The sequence below is a fragment of the Lycium barbarum genome, chromosome 6 (assembly GCF_019175385.1).
Source record: "Lycium barbarum isolate Lr01 chromosome 6, ASM1917538v2, whole genome shotgun sequence".
Taxonomy (NCBI): domain Eukaryota; kingdom Viridiplantae; phylum Streptophyta; class Magnoliopsida; order Solanales; family Solanaceae; genus Lycium; species Lycium barbarum.
In genome coordinates, this window is record NC_083342.1 from 49,763,407 (window position 1) to 49,778,306 (window position 14,900).

Genomic DNA, 14,900 nt, shown 5'->3' on the forward strand with positions numbered 1-14,900 from the left:
AATTTTGGCCTCCATACGAAACCCACCTAAATGAAATTTTGGCCTCCATACGAAATCCACCTAAATGAAATTTTGGTACATTCTATATATCATTAATTTAAAATTATAAAATTATAAAACCTTCTTTACTTTTTTAAATTCGTGTTAATTAAAAATCAGACAAACAAATTGAATGGGAGTATGATTAAGTAACCTGATTTTGTGTCCACCTGACTATTCACAATATTTTATTTTTATGTGAGTGCCCGTTTGGATTGGCTTATAAGTTATCGAAAATAGCTTATAAGTTATTTTTAGCTTTTTTGAGTGTTTAACTGACCAACTTATAAGTTATTTTGTGCTTAAAATAAGCATGAACTTATCTGCTTTTTTTTTAAGCTAAGTGGAACGGCCGTAAGTCTTTTCTGCTCTTCAATATGCTGCTGTAGAGTTTCCGAATGCGAAACGCGTAGATACCCTTTTGACTCAACTAATGTAGCAGCATATAATTTTTTATTTTTTATTTTTTATAAAGAATTACTTTCTCATTTGTTTTGCTGTCATACATATGATTGCTGCAGAGCACCTACCCTTTCAAAAAGTCAATATTCCTGAGCCTGCATTAGTTGAAGCTTTCAATATTTTAAAAACAGCAGAAGTGAAAGGGAAAGAAATTATTGGGGTTGGCTGCTGCTCTCATCAGCCATTCCATCATGCTTCTTTATCTACCACCTCCAATGGTGACCAAGTCAGCATTTCCATGTCTTACTTTTTGGTTCCTGTCTTTACCAACAATTAACCAATCCCATTTTTCTCGTCATTTCTCTACTTACACCCACTGTAGTAAGTTAATAAATACAATTCAAAAATACAATTCAAACTTGTCCTTTTTAGATTACTTTTGGTGATTACTCAATACCCAAAAAATAATGTTTCTTTAGTTGTTGTAATTTGTTTCTAACACTTTGCTAAATGGGGTTTTGTTTTTACTCTATCAGGGAGAAGGGGCTGAAATCATAGTCTTTTCGTTTGTGCTTTTCTTAAAATCTTGGGAAATTAGTAATTTCTGCGATGTCTGGTTCTAAGCTTTCTCTTATGGGGATCACCTTGGTTCTATGTGTTTGTTGGTCTCTGCTATTTACTGGGGCAGATAGCCAAGTTACTCATCCAGATGAAGGTAATCTTTGAATCTTTTCATTGTTACCACACTGATTATCTTTACTTCTACAGCCTTAGCTGAGTGCCCATTTAAGGTTGATTCTATTGGATTACATAATTTGTAAAATTATTACTAGATAACATTATTTAATGATTGTCCAAGGTCTAGTAATTTGTTAGACCCAGTAGTAAGGAAGAAGCTGTTGATGTACCGAATTTATTTGTTTTCGATATTTTCTTGCTTGGCGGGGGACCTTTCTTTTTTCTTTCTGTTAGATATATGATGCTGGGGTGAGGGGGCGGGATTTCCGAACAGCTTTAATAGTGTAAAGAGGTATATAACTGAACTACAAAAGGGCTATCAGAATTTCGCAATCCAAAGCAAGTGCCCTTATGTAGCTGGGAAGTGCTATAGATATCCAAGTGCAGAAGTTTTTATAATGCTGCAGTTCTTCTTACTTTGACACGAGAAGGATGGTCACTTATGAATTTATGTGCAGTAAAAGCATTGCGTGCCATCAAGAAAAGTTTGGTTGATCCAAATGGGAATCTCAGTAATTGGAGGAGAGGAGATCCATGTATGTCAAATTGGACTGGGGTTCTGTGCTACAATGAAACAAACAAGGATGGCTATCTTCATGTTCGAGAACTGTAAGACCTTTATCATACTTGAGACTACTTCTTACTCCTGGATCAAGAGCTTCGATGTTCTCAACATGCTTAACTTTTCCAACACAGTTCTAAATCTATGGATTGCTTCAGAATAAATGTGCTCTCTCTAATTTGGTTCTCAATAATGTATATCACATTGTTTATTCTTCTGAATTTAGGTCGTTTTGCCTTTCTTACTTGCTTCCAAATCTTTTGCTGAATTGGGGTATGGTAGTTGAATCTCTCTGTTCCCTGGTAGTTAGTTGCTATCTCACACTAAAAGAAGTTCACTCTAATTGGTCAAGTAGGTAAAGCAAGCATATAAACCACTTTTGCATAGACTCAATGTTAACAAAGCAAAGGAGGGGGATTAGAGAAAGGGGTCAAGCTTTAATTGAAGGAGGGGCGGAGCTCCTGAACGAGACTTAGAATGCGCCACATAGTTCTGGAGGACATGAATGGAGAATTGTCAACATATTTGATACAAAAGTTCATGACCTATCGGATCCTGGCATAACTGTAGATACCAGCGTGATTGATATCATCACTGTAAACCATTCTAAATAAGTCTATTCCAATTTGCCTCATCTAGTAGGTGGCATAACTTTTTTGGTTCTATTTTGGATCCTACAGATATAAGTAAAGACAAGGCATCGGAACTGAACTTGGAGAATTTAAATTGATTTAATAACACGAAAGTAATGATTGAGGGAAAGTGAAGCCATCATGTTATGTCTCAAATTCACACTTTGGTCCCAAGAGGAGACCTCAGAAGTTGCTTCAGACTCGTATTCAGATAGCTGAAAGTAGAAATTATGGCTAGTGAAAATCTATTGAGCATCCCACTATCTCATATCACTCCTTTTCAAGGATCTAAACCGAGGAGCCTGCACATCATCCTGCATTCCTGCTGTAGGTTAATTCATGCTATGCGGGTCTACACATGAGCTTGGTGCTATCTTGTACGAGTCTCATCATATCACATGCTTGAATTTGAGAATAGGAGATTTCCTGAAGAATTGGGAGAAATCTCCCAATTGGCCTTGTTATCTACTTGGTGTACCATGGACTCCAAAGTCATCAAGCACCTATTGTCTAGGATGCATATTTTGGCATAAAATTGACTTGACTTCAACAAGGTCACGGGGGTTTAAATTAACAGATCATTGCATCAAAGTTTTTATGAGGGGTGTAAAACAAATAGATTATATTGTCAACATAGAGACTATCTATTTGACTTGATGAGCTTGCTGACCTTTGCAAGTCCATAAAGAAAAATGAAATGATCCGTAACAAGAATCAATTAAACAAGCTTTGCAAACATTGGTTTTCTTGAAGAAGAAAGATGAAAAGTGCTGCTAGCGTAAAAGAAGCGGTGGACATGGACGAGGTAGAGGAAGATCTAAGAAAGAATGAGCTTGAGTTTTTGAAGTAACAAGATCAAGTTGTGGATGCCTTGACTTACCAAAACATTTTTTAGGAGTGATGAATCAATTTTAAAAGGGGGTGTTGAAAAAATAAACTAGATTCATCTCAAGTACATGAATTTACCTAGTTCATTTAATAAGAAATTAATGCTAAAGATATATGCATAGTTTTATTCATGAACTAGAAAAAAGAAAAGTCTCGAATTAAAATATGATAATACTAGACTAGGTACATGTTAGAAGAATACCTATTAATTCCTAGGCACTATAGCCGTTTTAAGGAAGCAAGTTGAGTGGAGGAAAAAGGAATCATTTCCTCCGATTCTCTTCAACAGAATTCGAGAGATTGAGAGTTCTCGTTCTCTCCAAAATTTCCAACAAGTTCTACATTTGTAAATGAATTAATAAAAATATGATTGGGATGTGCGTACTAGCTAATTTTCAATAGTTGGAAGGAAGCTTCGAAGTGTAGATACTATAATTGAGAAGCCCTCTTACCTTATAGGATTCTGGTTGTCTAGATGGAGCACAGACTTCGGATACTTTGTGATTTTACAAACTTTTTCTGCGTAGAAAGATGATAGTCTCACATAAATTTTAGTGTCTGAAGTTTTAATTCTTGACCTGAGATGCTTTGGTTGTTATGAGGTTTACAAACATTTTAATGTTTCTTGAAACAAGTGATGGACGATGATTCTGGAGATTGATGACATTCCAGTAGACTAAAAGAGTAAAAGGGCAGCCCGGTGCACAAAGCATCCCCGTTAGCAGGGTCCGTGGAAGGACCGCACCCTAAGGGGTGTGATGTAGACACCCTACCCTAATGCAAGCATTAGTGGCTGCTTCCACAGCTCGAACCCGTGACCTATAGGTCACACAGAGACAACTTTACCGTTGCTCCAAGGCTCCCCTTTAACTTCACCCGTGACCTATATGTTTCAATAATCTGCAATGTGATAAGTCCTTGAGTTTCTCCTCTTAACAGGGAATTACTGGATATGAATCTGTCAGGAAATTTGTCACCGGAGCTTGGTCGCTTATCTTACATGAAAATATTGTAAGTCTGGATACTTAACAACCTCTCTTCTGAGAGGTTTCTGCTTTGCAAATTTTTTTCAGTAATAGTTTCTTTACAATGTATTTTTTTCCCGTCCTTACTTTTTCTGCAACTTTTTGTTTCCTAAAAGGGATGTAATGTGGAATGCAATTAGCGGGACAATCCCAAAGGAGATAGGAAATATCAAAACACTTGAACTATTGTAAGTTTAAACTTCTTTTTTACTATCCCTTTCTTTTTACTGAAATTATGGCCTCTTTTTTGTTGTTCACTCTTCCTTGAGGTTCTCCCCATGGAGAATGAGCGAATATCTGTGGATTGGGACAATTCCCACGTATATATATTCAGGAAATATTACATCTAGCTACCTAATAATTTTCTTTGGTTGTTACCTATATATTTTTTCATTTTTATTTTATGGTTTCAGGCTTCTAAATGGAAATAAATTGACCGGTTCTTTGCCTGAAGAGCTTGGTTATCTTCCCAACTTGAACAGGATACAAATTGATCAAAATCGCATATCAGGGCCCTTACCTGTATCAATTGCGAATTTGGACAAAGCAGAACATTTGTAAGAGTTTTCAGATTTGTCATTTCTTATTTACTGATATGTATTTTCCATAATGTGATTTTGTTTTTCTGTCCAGCCACATGAATAACAATTCGATTAGTGGACAAATTCCACCGGAGCTATCTAAACTTCCAAAGCTACTTCACTTGTAAGTGTCAATAAGATTCTTTGACGTTTTTAGTGCCTGCACAGTCCTGGTGGTGTGAATTGAGATGTTTCTCAATGCTTAACTAGAAATGTTGCTTATATGAATGATACATATAGAGTCCTTTCATCATTCTCAAAAAAAAAAAAAACATACAGAGTCCTTTCGTCTTGGATTCTTTACCTTTTGCTATACTCCTTGATACGGCCAATTTGGCCATGCTTATAAATGAAATACATTTACCTGGAAGAAAAAATACAGAGTCCATTCCTATCAGGAAAAATAAAAGGATTTCTTTGTCTCTCATCAGTGGCTGATGGAGAGTATTTTTACCGGGTTCAACTGAACCCAGCGTTTTCAACACGGAATATGAATATATATGTAAACAATCACAAAATTTTCAATAAATATTAGATTCTGAACGCATAATTTCAGAAGTGTAAGGGGTTCATTGCTAAGAACATAAAGGTGGAACCCATAACATTAAAATCCTGGAACCGCCTCTGTCTCTCATAGCTTACTCTTTGTTTGTTCAAGGAAAAGGAGGGTACTAAATGATTATATCTATCTCTTCTTACTATTTGCAAGGAACTCGTCCTTTCTTTCTTTTTGAGGAATTAAAACACCCGTTCACTCTTACTGAATGACTGCTTCTGTGTTATCACCAAAGAAGTCTGTATTCATTTGATAAATACAGCATAAGTTGAGACCAAAAAGATCAGCTAGAAATATTCAGCTGAAATCAAACCTTGATTACCATGATGCAAAGGCCTTATTAATATCAATTATTGCACCACTAATATTGTACATAGAATATTAGAAATGACTTTTTTTGGATAGGTTAGATAAAGATGACTTGTTAACCTTAGAATGTAGTGTGGTGTTGATGAATTTTATAAAAGGGTAGCCTGGTGCACTAAGCTCCCGTTATATGTGAGGTCCACAAAGGTTCTGACCACGTCGGGTCTATTCTACGCAACCTTACCTTGCAATTGTCATGTGCCTTTTATCTATTTAATTTGATAAATATTATTTAGAGGTGTGTTTTGCATTATAAAGGACTTATTACCCTTTTCTTCCATTTTCCAGGCTGCTTGATAATAACAACTTATCGGGTTACCTTCCACCAGAGCTTGCTCAAATTCCAAATTTGCGCATACTGTATGCCATCTTTCTTTGCTATGTGTAAAATACTATTTGGATTACTGATACGATAATACCTTTTCATTGGTGATAACTTTGGTGCTGCGGTACTTTTCTCTTGATTGTGGAAGAGGTTTCCCTCATGATGAGTTTGGGGAAAGGTGACGTAAATTGTCAAACACCTACAGATCCTTAGCTCAAGCTTTGTTTGTTGAAGTGGCTATTGATTAAGAAGTGTGACGTTCATCACATAAGACTATTCTTGATGCACACAGATGGAAATACTAAATTGCTAAAGTATGTTCGAAGTGTAAAGACAGGATATATTAGATTTAGCTTTTCGATCTCTGCTAAAGAAAAACTTGGTAAAGTCAATAAAGAAATAACAATCTTGAGAGTTGCCACTGGAATAGTATGCTGACACTGCAATAGAGAACCTTCATGACTTTCAGCCAATCAAAAGATTTTATGGTACTAGCAAATGATGAAAAAGTTCTGGTTATTGTTAGTGAGGCTTTATTTATCAAGGAACCAGTTGAGAACTGTTTATTTCGGGTAGAAAAGATTAGCGCTCATAATGAATAAAAGATCAGCAATAAATAGTATGAAGTTGAATCAATTTTCTGGGCATAGTTATCACCTATTCACCTATAAGATTTTTCTATAGATAAGAAATGTCATGTTGTGTATACATGTTAGTTCTAATGGAGATTTGACATTAAAGGGATGCAGCTCATAAAATGGACTAATCCTTTGTAGAGCTGTCTATGTACATATCTGTTTTTGTTTATTCTCTCTGACAAGTTCTTTTACTGTCTCAATATCTGTTCTTTCTGCTATAACTTCCTTTTATTCCCTAAACAGACACTTCTCATAATTGATTTTACTCTTATTTTGTAGTCAGCTTGATAATAACAACTTTGAAGGAAGTCAGATACCCGATTCATATGGGAATATGTCACGTTTGTTGAAACTGTAAGTCCATTAAAATCTCTTGTTTGTGTTGAATTAGAATTTATGGCATGATGATAGAACTTATTATTTATGTCCAGGGGTGCATGAACCATAACATCAAAAGATTTGTGTCACAGCTCTTATATAATCTTCTTGCGAATAGGCATAACTGTTTAAACACTTTTCTATCAACATTAGTTTTCATGTTTTTTTTATATCTACTATGGGTTCAGAAGACTGCATTGGGTGTATACGAATATACATGTAGAATCTTTGATATGGTTAGAACTCCTATTTAAGTTATTATAGAATTGCTAGCATAAATGAATGATAAAGCATATTATCTTCAAATATAGAAGTAATGCAGTATATAACCTATAATTTCAAGTTAATTTTGTCATTAGAACAATGATTCAAAGTTGATTGTGATTTCCTGTTGGAGATTCTTCCAATGGAGGTTCACCTTGTTACTATTCGGCAGCAAAGGAATAGCCATTATTTGAAGCAACCAGTGGAATTACGCTGAAGTTACCAATCAAAAGAAAACAAAAGGGGACTGAAGAACAGGATGAGAAAACTAAGAAAGAAGAAAACATTAATTTATCATAACCTCAAATAGTAGTTACAAGTAACATGAAGCAAATACGACAAGAGATAATTTACTCACCTGTAAAGCTTACATATATCAAGCTAAAAACTTTTAAGATCAGATACTCTGGAACCACTGATTATTTTTACAATTTCAGTAGCTTATATTTTTTCATCTTCCTGATTGTAAGCGAGTATTTTTGCTTTCTCATGCTTCATTTGTTTCGAAGTAGTAAAAACCTCATTTGTTTCAAGAAAGTAGTGAAAACCTCGCATTGAAATTAGTACTATTCCTGAGATCTTATATTAATTTGAAGTGATTCTTCTTTTCCATTCTTCCAGGAGTCTGAGGAACTGTAGCTTACAGGGACCGGTTCCAAATATGGGCAACATACAGAACCTTACTTACATGTAAGAATTATCCCAGGTTCTATGTCTGTGCACACTATAAGGGCATTTATACTCTTTTTACATTACAATGCTGTTTCCATGGAGAAATCAAATGCTAATAATCAGGAATCACTCGAGGGAACACAGGTTCTTTGCTTTAGGCTAACAGCGGCATCACTTAAGATCATTATCGAACTTAAATACCCTTTTTGGTCATTACTTGCTTTTACAACTATGAATATTCTAATTAATTAATTTCATATTTCAGAGATCTCAGCCTTAACCAGCTAAGTGGATCCATCCCGTCGGACAAGCTTAGTGACAATATGACGACAATGTAAGAGCTTGATCCAGTTTTTCTGTAAGCTTTATAATGAGATATTATTATCTAGCTACTACTTCCGTAAATGATATTGTCCGGTCTATGATACTGTTGATCTGTTATTTACTGAAGCAATATCTTACTTCTGCTTGTGGCAGTGATCTGTCATACAACAATCTCAACGGAACTATTCCTTCAAACTTTTCAAGCCTTCCTCATTTGCAGAAATTGTGAGCATTATTTCCTCTGCTCTTTATCATTTGTTTTACTCTAGAGACCGGTCTTTTATTAAATAATTTTGTTAGTCGTTTACCATTCAACAACATAAATAGCTCGCTCCAAATGTCATTAATTTATTACTTTATTCTGCTGCTCAGGTCACTAGAAAACAATTCATTAAGCGGTTCTGTTCCATCAATAATTTGGCAAAATAGGACATTCAACGCAACGGAGACACTTATCATGTAAGAACTGAAATTTGGGGAGATCCACATTTGCTTCTAAATTTATCATGAAAACAAAAGATTTGTTCCCATAACAGCATGTTCCTTTTTGCTACCCTAAGTTTTAATTTTTCCTATCTGTCTAGTCTTTTGATAACTCCATACTTTGTGATCAGTACGACTGTAGTTAAGATGTATCTGCTGCAATACTGCAGGGATTTGCGGAACAATAAGCTTTTGAATATCTCAGGAACTCTGGTTGTCCCACAAAATGTCAATGTTAGGTTTGTTTTTGTCATAATCGCCATCTTCAATAATTCCTCTTCGTTTAAAGATACAATGTGAACATTTTACATTCTCATATTATTTTTCTTCTAGTCTTGAAGGAAATCCATTGTGTTCAAATTCTATATTAATCAATTTTTGCGGACCTTACAATGGAGATGCCGGTGGTACCGTGCAATTGGCAAACAACACAGATTGTCCTCCTTTGGCGTGTCCTCCACCCTATGAATATGCCCTGCCATATCCTACTTGCTTTTGTGCTCTACCTCTGCTTGTAGGATACAGGCTGAAGAGTCCTGGATTTCGGGATTTTCGATCATATGTGGATAAGTTTCAGTGGTATATCATGTTTGGTCTTAAGCTAAATCTATCTCAATTACACATTAATACATTTGCATTGGAAGCTGGTCCTCGGGTGAGGATGTACTTGAGGATTTTCCCCATCTATGTTGATAATAGCAGCTCTCATTTGTTCAATAAAAGTGAGGTCCTAAGACTCCGGAGCATGTTCACTGGATGGCTGATTCCTGATAATGATCTTTTTGGGCCTTATGAACTTCTAAATTTCACCCTGCTTGCAGATTATAGAGAATGTATGTATGCCTCCTTTAATTAAACATAGTTCCAAGGAGTAGTCGCTGGAGAGGAATTAATCCCTCCACCTCTTGATTGCTTTACTTTCTTCAGATATGTATCTGATTTTTGTTTTCTATGATTTTCTCTTAACTGACACTAGTTTGCTACAAGTGAACTTTCAATAATCTTTAGCATGATTGAATCTGTTCTCTTGCCTTTGTCAGTACAAGATATATATAACTTGACTACGTAAACTTATTTTGACGAGTAAATAATTTGGTGTATCTCTTGGTTCTTCTCGTACTTCTGTTTTTGTTGGTGTGATCTCCTTTTATGATGCCTTAAAATTGTTGGGCCAGACTGAATTTGGTGGCTTACCAATCCTTATTGCAATTATGGAAGACAACAATAGATATCATATCATATTTGTGTCGTTGTGATATGTCGTGTTTATTGTTCTTTTGCAGTCATCCCCCCTCCCTCATCATCTGGTATTAGCAAGGGAGCTCTTGCTGGCATCATACTAGGGGTAATTGCTGGTTCAGTCACAATATCGGCATTTGTATCACTTGTCATATTGAGATTGCATATGAAGAAGCACCACCGTGCCGGTTCAAAACGGAGCCTATGTGAGTATACTACAGTTACTGATCTTGAAGTTGGTATTCGAAGTCATCCTTTCTTTTTTCATTTTAATTTAGGACCTTTTATGTTCTGTTGCTTTCTGCAATTGTCGCATTTTGGATCATTGAAGACTATATATTCTCATACGTCTTTACCACTTGGATTACACTTTTTACCAAGATACAGTAATCATGAAACTGAAAGAAACATTGAATTATATATAAACATGTTTATATAGAATGATGAAGATACAGTGACAAATTATATTTAGAACGATGAAGATACAGTCTCCAGTTGAAAATACTGCAATTTCAAAGAGTATGATAATAAGCATGTCATCTCTGCGAAGAAATATGAGATGTTAGATCCAGCAAGAGTTTTCATTTGTAAATATCCTTGGGAACAAGATCTTCTCTTTCATCTAGAAAGTTGGCCTAGTTCATGAGCTTACTGATCAACAGCATAATCATCTCTTGTTAGCATATCTTATCTTGCATATTAATCAACTAGTTCGCATTTGAATAACACATATTGCTTTTAGGCCTGCAAGTTAGGTTAACCTCAATCTCAACTCTGATGCCATGAAGGTTGAGATTATAGTATACTGTCTCAAACTAAAGCTAAGTCCGCGTCCTTATTTTGCAGTGTCGAGAATCTCTGTCAAAATTGATGGTGTTAAGGAGTTCAATTTTGAAGAATTGACACTGGCGACCAAAAATTTTAACAACTCCAGCCTTGTTGGACAAGGAGGGTATGGAAAAGTTTATAGAGGTACTTTAGCTGATGGGACAGCTGTAGCCATTAAACGAGCTCAAGAGGGATCATTACAGGGCCAAAAGGAGTTTCTTACAGAAATTGAACTACTATCTAGGCTACATCACCGAAACCTTGTGTCTTTGCTTGGATATTGTGGCGAAGAAGGAGAGCAGGTACACCTTATTACTTCAATTGTCTTATCATCATGAACAAATATCAAATGGAGGAGTACGCTGAGTTTAGTGAAACCAAAAGATTGGTTTTTTATGCTGGAAGGAAAAGATGATCTTTCTTACACCGATCCTACACACACATGCACCCACACGCATAAAGATTACCAAAGGGATACAGATCTAAGAGATGATTTTGAGCTAGCAAATAATTGATGGACTACTTTAATGTTGTGATAGCTGATATTATTTCGCCTCTGGCCGAGTATGGGTGTTTTTCTTTTTCATCTTCTTTCTACCTACACATGCCTTTCTTTCTTTTGAATCCCCAAATTTGAACATTTTGTCAATATTGTGCTTTACCTGCAGATGCTGGTATACGAATTTATGCCGAATGGTACTCTGAGAGACTACCTATCTGGTAAATAACTATATAATTCACATTATTCTTGCCTCCATTTATTTTTAGCACTTCATTTTGATAAGTAAAGCAACATTTAAGCATGCAAATGATAAACTGATCAAAAATCAAATTTTCTGCTAGTTATCTTAGGGGATTGCTTTGGGGAAAAAGCACTAGCAGAAATCAAGTCTTTCACCATATCAGCTGAGATTTAATGGATTAACTTGTGACGTGACAGGTAAATGTAAAGAACATCCAAGTTTTGCTATGCGATTGAGAGTTGCCTTGGGTTCAGCTAAGGGCATACTCTACTTGCACACGGAGGCTGATCCTCCCATATTCCATCGAGATATCAAGGCAAGCAATATCCTGCTTGACTCTAAATATGTTGCGAAGGTGGCTGACTTTGGACTTTCACGGCTCGCTCCAGTTCCAGATGTTGAAGGGACTCTGCCTGCTCATGTATCAACAGTTGTTAAGGGCACTCCGGTGAGCATTCATTGTTCAAGAAAGATATTATTTTGACCAAAACCATTCTCTAATATGATGTTTATATTTGTCACCCTACCTTCTGATATACTTGAGAATCCTGTAGACGAAAGTAAGTGACAAACTTGTAAATCTAATGCCTGTTCTCTGCAGGGATACCTTGACCCGGAGTATTTCCTGACTCATAAATTGACAGACAAGAGTGACGTTTACAGCCTTGGTGTTGTATTCCTTGAGCTGCTCACTGGAATGCAGCCAATTTCACATGGCAAGAATATTGTTAGGGAGGTACCGTCTTATTGCTTCCCTGTCCATGAGTAGGGTAGAAAATGTTCTGTCTAAATACCTTTGTCATCTACACATTTCCATATTCTCCAGACAAGGCTAGGATTCATTATCTTGGAAGTGTTAAAACATAGGGGATTTGAGGAATAAGATCAAGGTTATTGGTTCAAATTCCACCTTCAAAACGGGCTATGATTTCCTCTTCCCGAAAATAACTAATTCAAAGAAACTTGCTAAATTTGATATGATTCAGTCCCTGTTCTATGATCTCATGGATATGTTGTACTACATATCTACAGGTCAACCTTGCATATCGTTCTGGTATGATATTCAATGTCGTTGATGATCAGATGGGATCTTATCCTTCAGAATGTGTAGAGAAATTCATAAATCTGGCTCTCAAATGTTGCCAAGAAGAGACAGAAGCTCGGCCATCAATGGCAGAAGTGGTTCGAGAACTGGAGAACATACGGCTTATGATGCCCGAGTCAGACTCTATAATTAGAGATTCCCTGGTCACTGATAGTGAAAAGGATAGCAGCACTCCATCTTCAGCCTCAGCTATGAAATATCCTTATGTTTCAGCTGATGTATCTGGTAGTGACCTTGTTAGTGGAGTTGTTCCCTCCATTCATCCTAGGTGATATTTCAGCCTCTTCTCCTATGTACAGCCAATTATATCTGGAAATATTACTTTAACATACGGCGCTATATTCTAACACATACCCATGCTTGTAACATTATTTATGTATGGCATCCAACATAGTTGATGTGTGATTTTTGTGCTTGAATATCTTGATTGAACTAGTCAAGTCAGATTCAACATAGTTAATATTGAATAGGAGTAATATAGTTATGTTTTCTTTGTTTCCACTCTCTTCAGTCAGAATCAAGATTTGACCTTGTACAAGTGACTGAGATGCACTAGTGATACGCTTAAATTACACCTCTTAAATGACGTAAGGCGATTGATGTCAAATATAGTAACGCCACAAGGTTGGGTCAAATCCCATAGGGAATAAAGTGTGAAAAGGTTACTTTTAATAGTGATGCTTGACTTTAGTCGTAATCCTATTCCGGTAAGTTGCAAAAGAATTTGGTATGTCTAATTGCTATTTTGACTCAAGATTAATCAATTGGAATGAGAAGCCAAGGTTGTGTTCCCGTTAATGAAATGCAATGTTATAGGTGTTAATATGATATATTTTTAATGGGTCGTTGTATGGTGTGCACAATAGTCAGAAAGTATTTCCTTTTTATGATTTTTCCAAATACAAAATAGTTTGATTAAGAATGATCGATCAATTTATGTCAAGTAAACTCATCTTATTCTTAAGCGAGCCTATTATATGAGGGTTAACACCCCGAGTTATTGTTTTTCAATTCTATCAAATCTTAACTCACTTTTCCAAGTAAAAAAAAGAGTAAAATGCATAGGCTAATGTTTTCAACCACTAACCAACAATAAAGGATGAGAAATGAATAGAACACCCATTAACATAACACACATCGTTGAGTCCACAACCTTAGTATTTAAACTTAGCAACTCATGTTTAAAAGTATAAAACAAAGCATTAAAAAGTCCCTAAAAGCTTACCGTGAATGGAAGATGATAACAAGATGGAATATTCTCCCATAAAGCTCCAATGAAAAGTGCATTCAATGCTATGGAATATTGTGTCTAAAATTCTCAACACGATGACCCACAAAAACCCTACAAAAACAATTTATAATGGTCTAGGATGAGGAAATACTTGTGATAAAAATGCCCTTGGCGGATACTTCTACGGACCGTGAAAGAGAGGTATGGTCCGAAGGCCATGTGCTGGCTGTCGTAGCTGGATTTCCTTCATTTCTAGGGTTTCTTTTACCCCCAACTTTTGCAGAACATAAACAAGTAATATGGTCCGTAGATTTCTGCCTTAGTTGGATCCTCTAATGGTCCCTCGTTATGGATAAGACTCATAGTAGGTTTATGGCCCGTAGATGTGTTTTATGGTCTGTGGATTTCTTCCATAAGTCATGTTTTCAGAAGTCTGAATCACCGAAACTTCAAACACTTCAGCCTTTTTCTACACCGTAAAGTACGGTTCGTACATGAAGTGTACGGCCCGCAAAATCCTTCAGAACTGGGCTTTTTGTGCAACTTTCCTTGTGTTTGCCATTTTATCTCAAAATACAACACAACAAATAAAATAACATAAAACACACTTAAAAACAATAAAAACTCTACGTAAAAGATATCAAATGTGCCGTAATTCCACAACACATCAACACCCCAACTTAAAGTTTTTCCTTGTCCTCAAGCAACTAAAACAACACACACTACCATCACAAACACTTACATATAACAAAGCAAAATTGTCTACAATGGTATTGGCAAGTAAATACAAACACATACTTCTAACAAAGACCAACCCCTCACTCCACGTTTGCAAGCAACATTCATCACTCAAAACAATTACGACTCACAATGAAGCCTCA

At 36.0% G+C, this 14,900-nt stretch overlaps 1 protein-coding gene across 4 annotated transcripts; it reads left to right on the forward strand.

Annotated features, from left to right (window-relative positions):
- The first annotated feature begins 506 nt into the window (after window positions 1-506).
- Window positions 507-13,193, forward strand: LOC132643941 (probable LRR receptor-like serine/threonine-protein kinase At1g06840). Of its 4 annotated transcripts, none has more exons than XM_060360475.1 (21): window positions 509-883; window positions 978-1,156; window positions 1,638-1,788; window positions 4,201-4,272; window positions 4,403-4,474; window positions 4,700-4,843; window positions 4,920-4,991; window positions 6,078-6,149; window positions 7,032-7,106; window positions 8,016-8,084; window positions 8,332-8,400; window positions 8,544-8,615; window positions 8,763-8,849; window positions 9,044-9,112; window positions 9,207-9,706; window positions 10,157-10,318; window positions 10,959-11,242; window positions 11,609-11,660; window positions 11,881-12,131; window positions 12,285-12,419; window positions 12,716-13,193. In XM_060360475.1, the coding sequence occupies exons 2-21, from the start codon at window positions 1,051-1,053 to the stop codon at window positions 13,058-13,060; spliced, it is 2,859 nt and encodes a 952-aa protein (XP_060216458.1). In that variant the 5' UTR covers window positions 509-883; window positions 978-1,050; the 3' UTR covers window positions 13,061-13,193. The 4 variants fall into 4 exon arrangements, with proteins under 4 accessions (XP_060216461.1, XP_060216458.1, XP_060216460.1 ...); XM_060360477.1 differs by having other exon boundaries at window positions 509-727; XM_060360474.1 differs by having other exon boundaries at window positions 510-822.
- Window positions 13,194-14,900: the final 1,707 nt, after the last annotated feature.

Bases quoted from the DNA above. Each gene is read 5' to 3' on its own strand.
- LOC132643941 (XM_060360475.1), top strand. From the start codon at position 1,051: ATGTCTGGTTCTAAGCTTTCTCTTATGGGGATCACCTTGGTTCTATGT. The intron at 8,401-8,543 runs GTAAGAGCTTGA...TGCTTGTGGCAG, and splicing joins AGTGACAATATGACGACAAT to TGATCTGTCATACAACAATC. The intron at 8,850-9,043 runs GTAAGAACTGAA...GCAATACTGCAG, and splicing joins GCAACGGAGACACTTATCAT to GGATTTGCGGAACAATAAGC.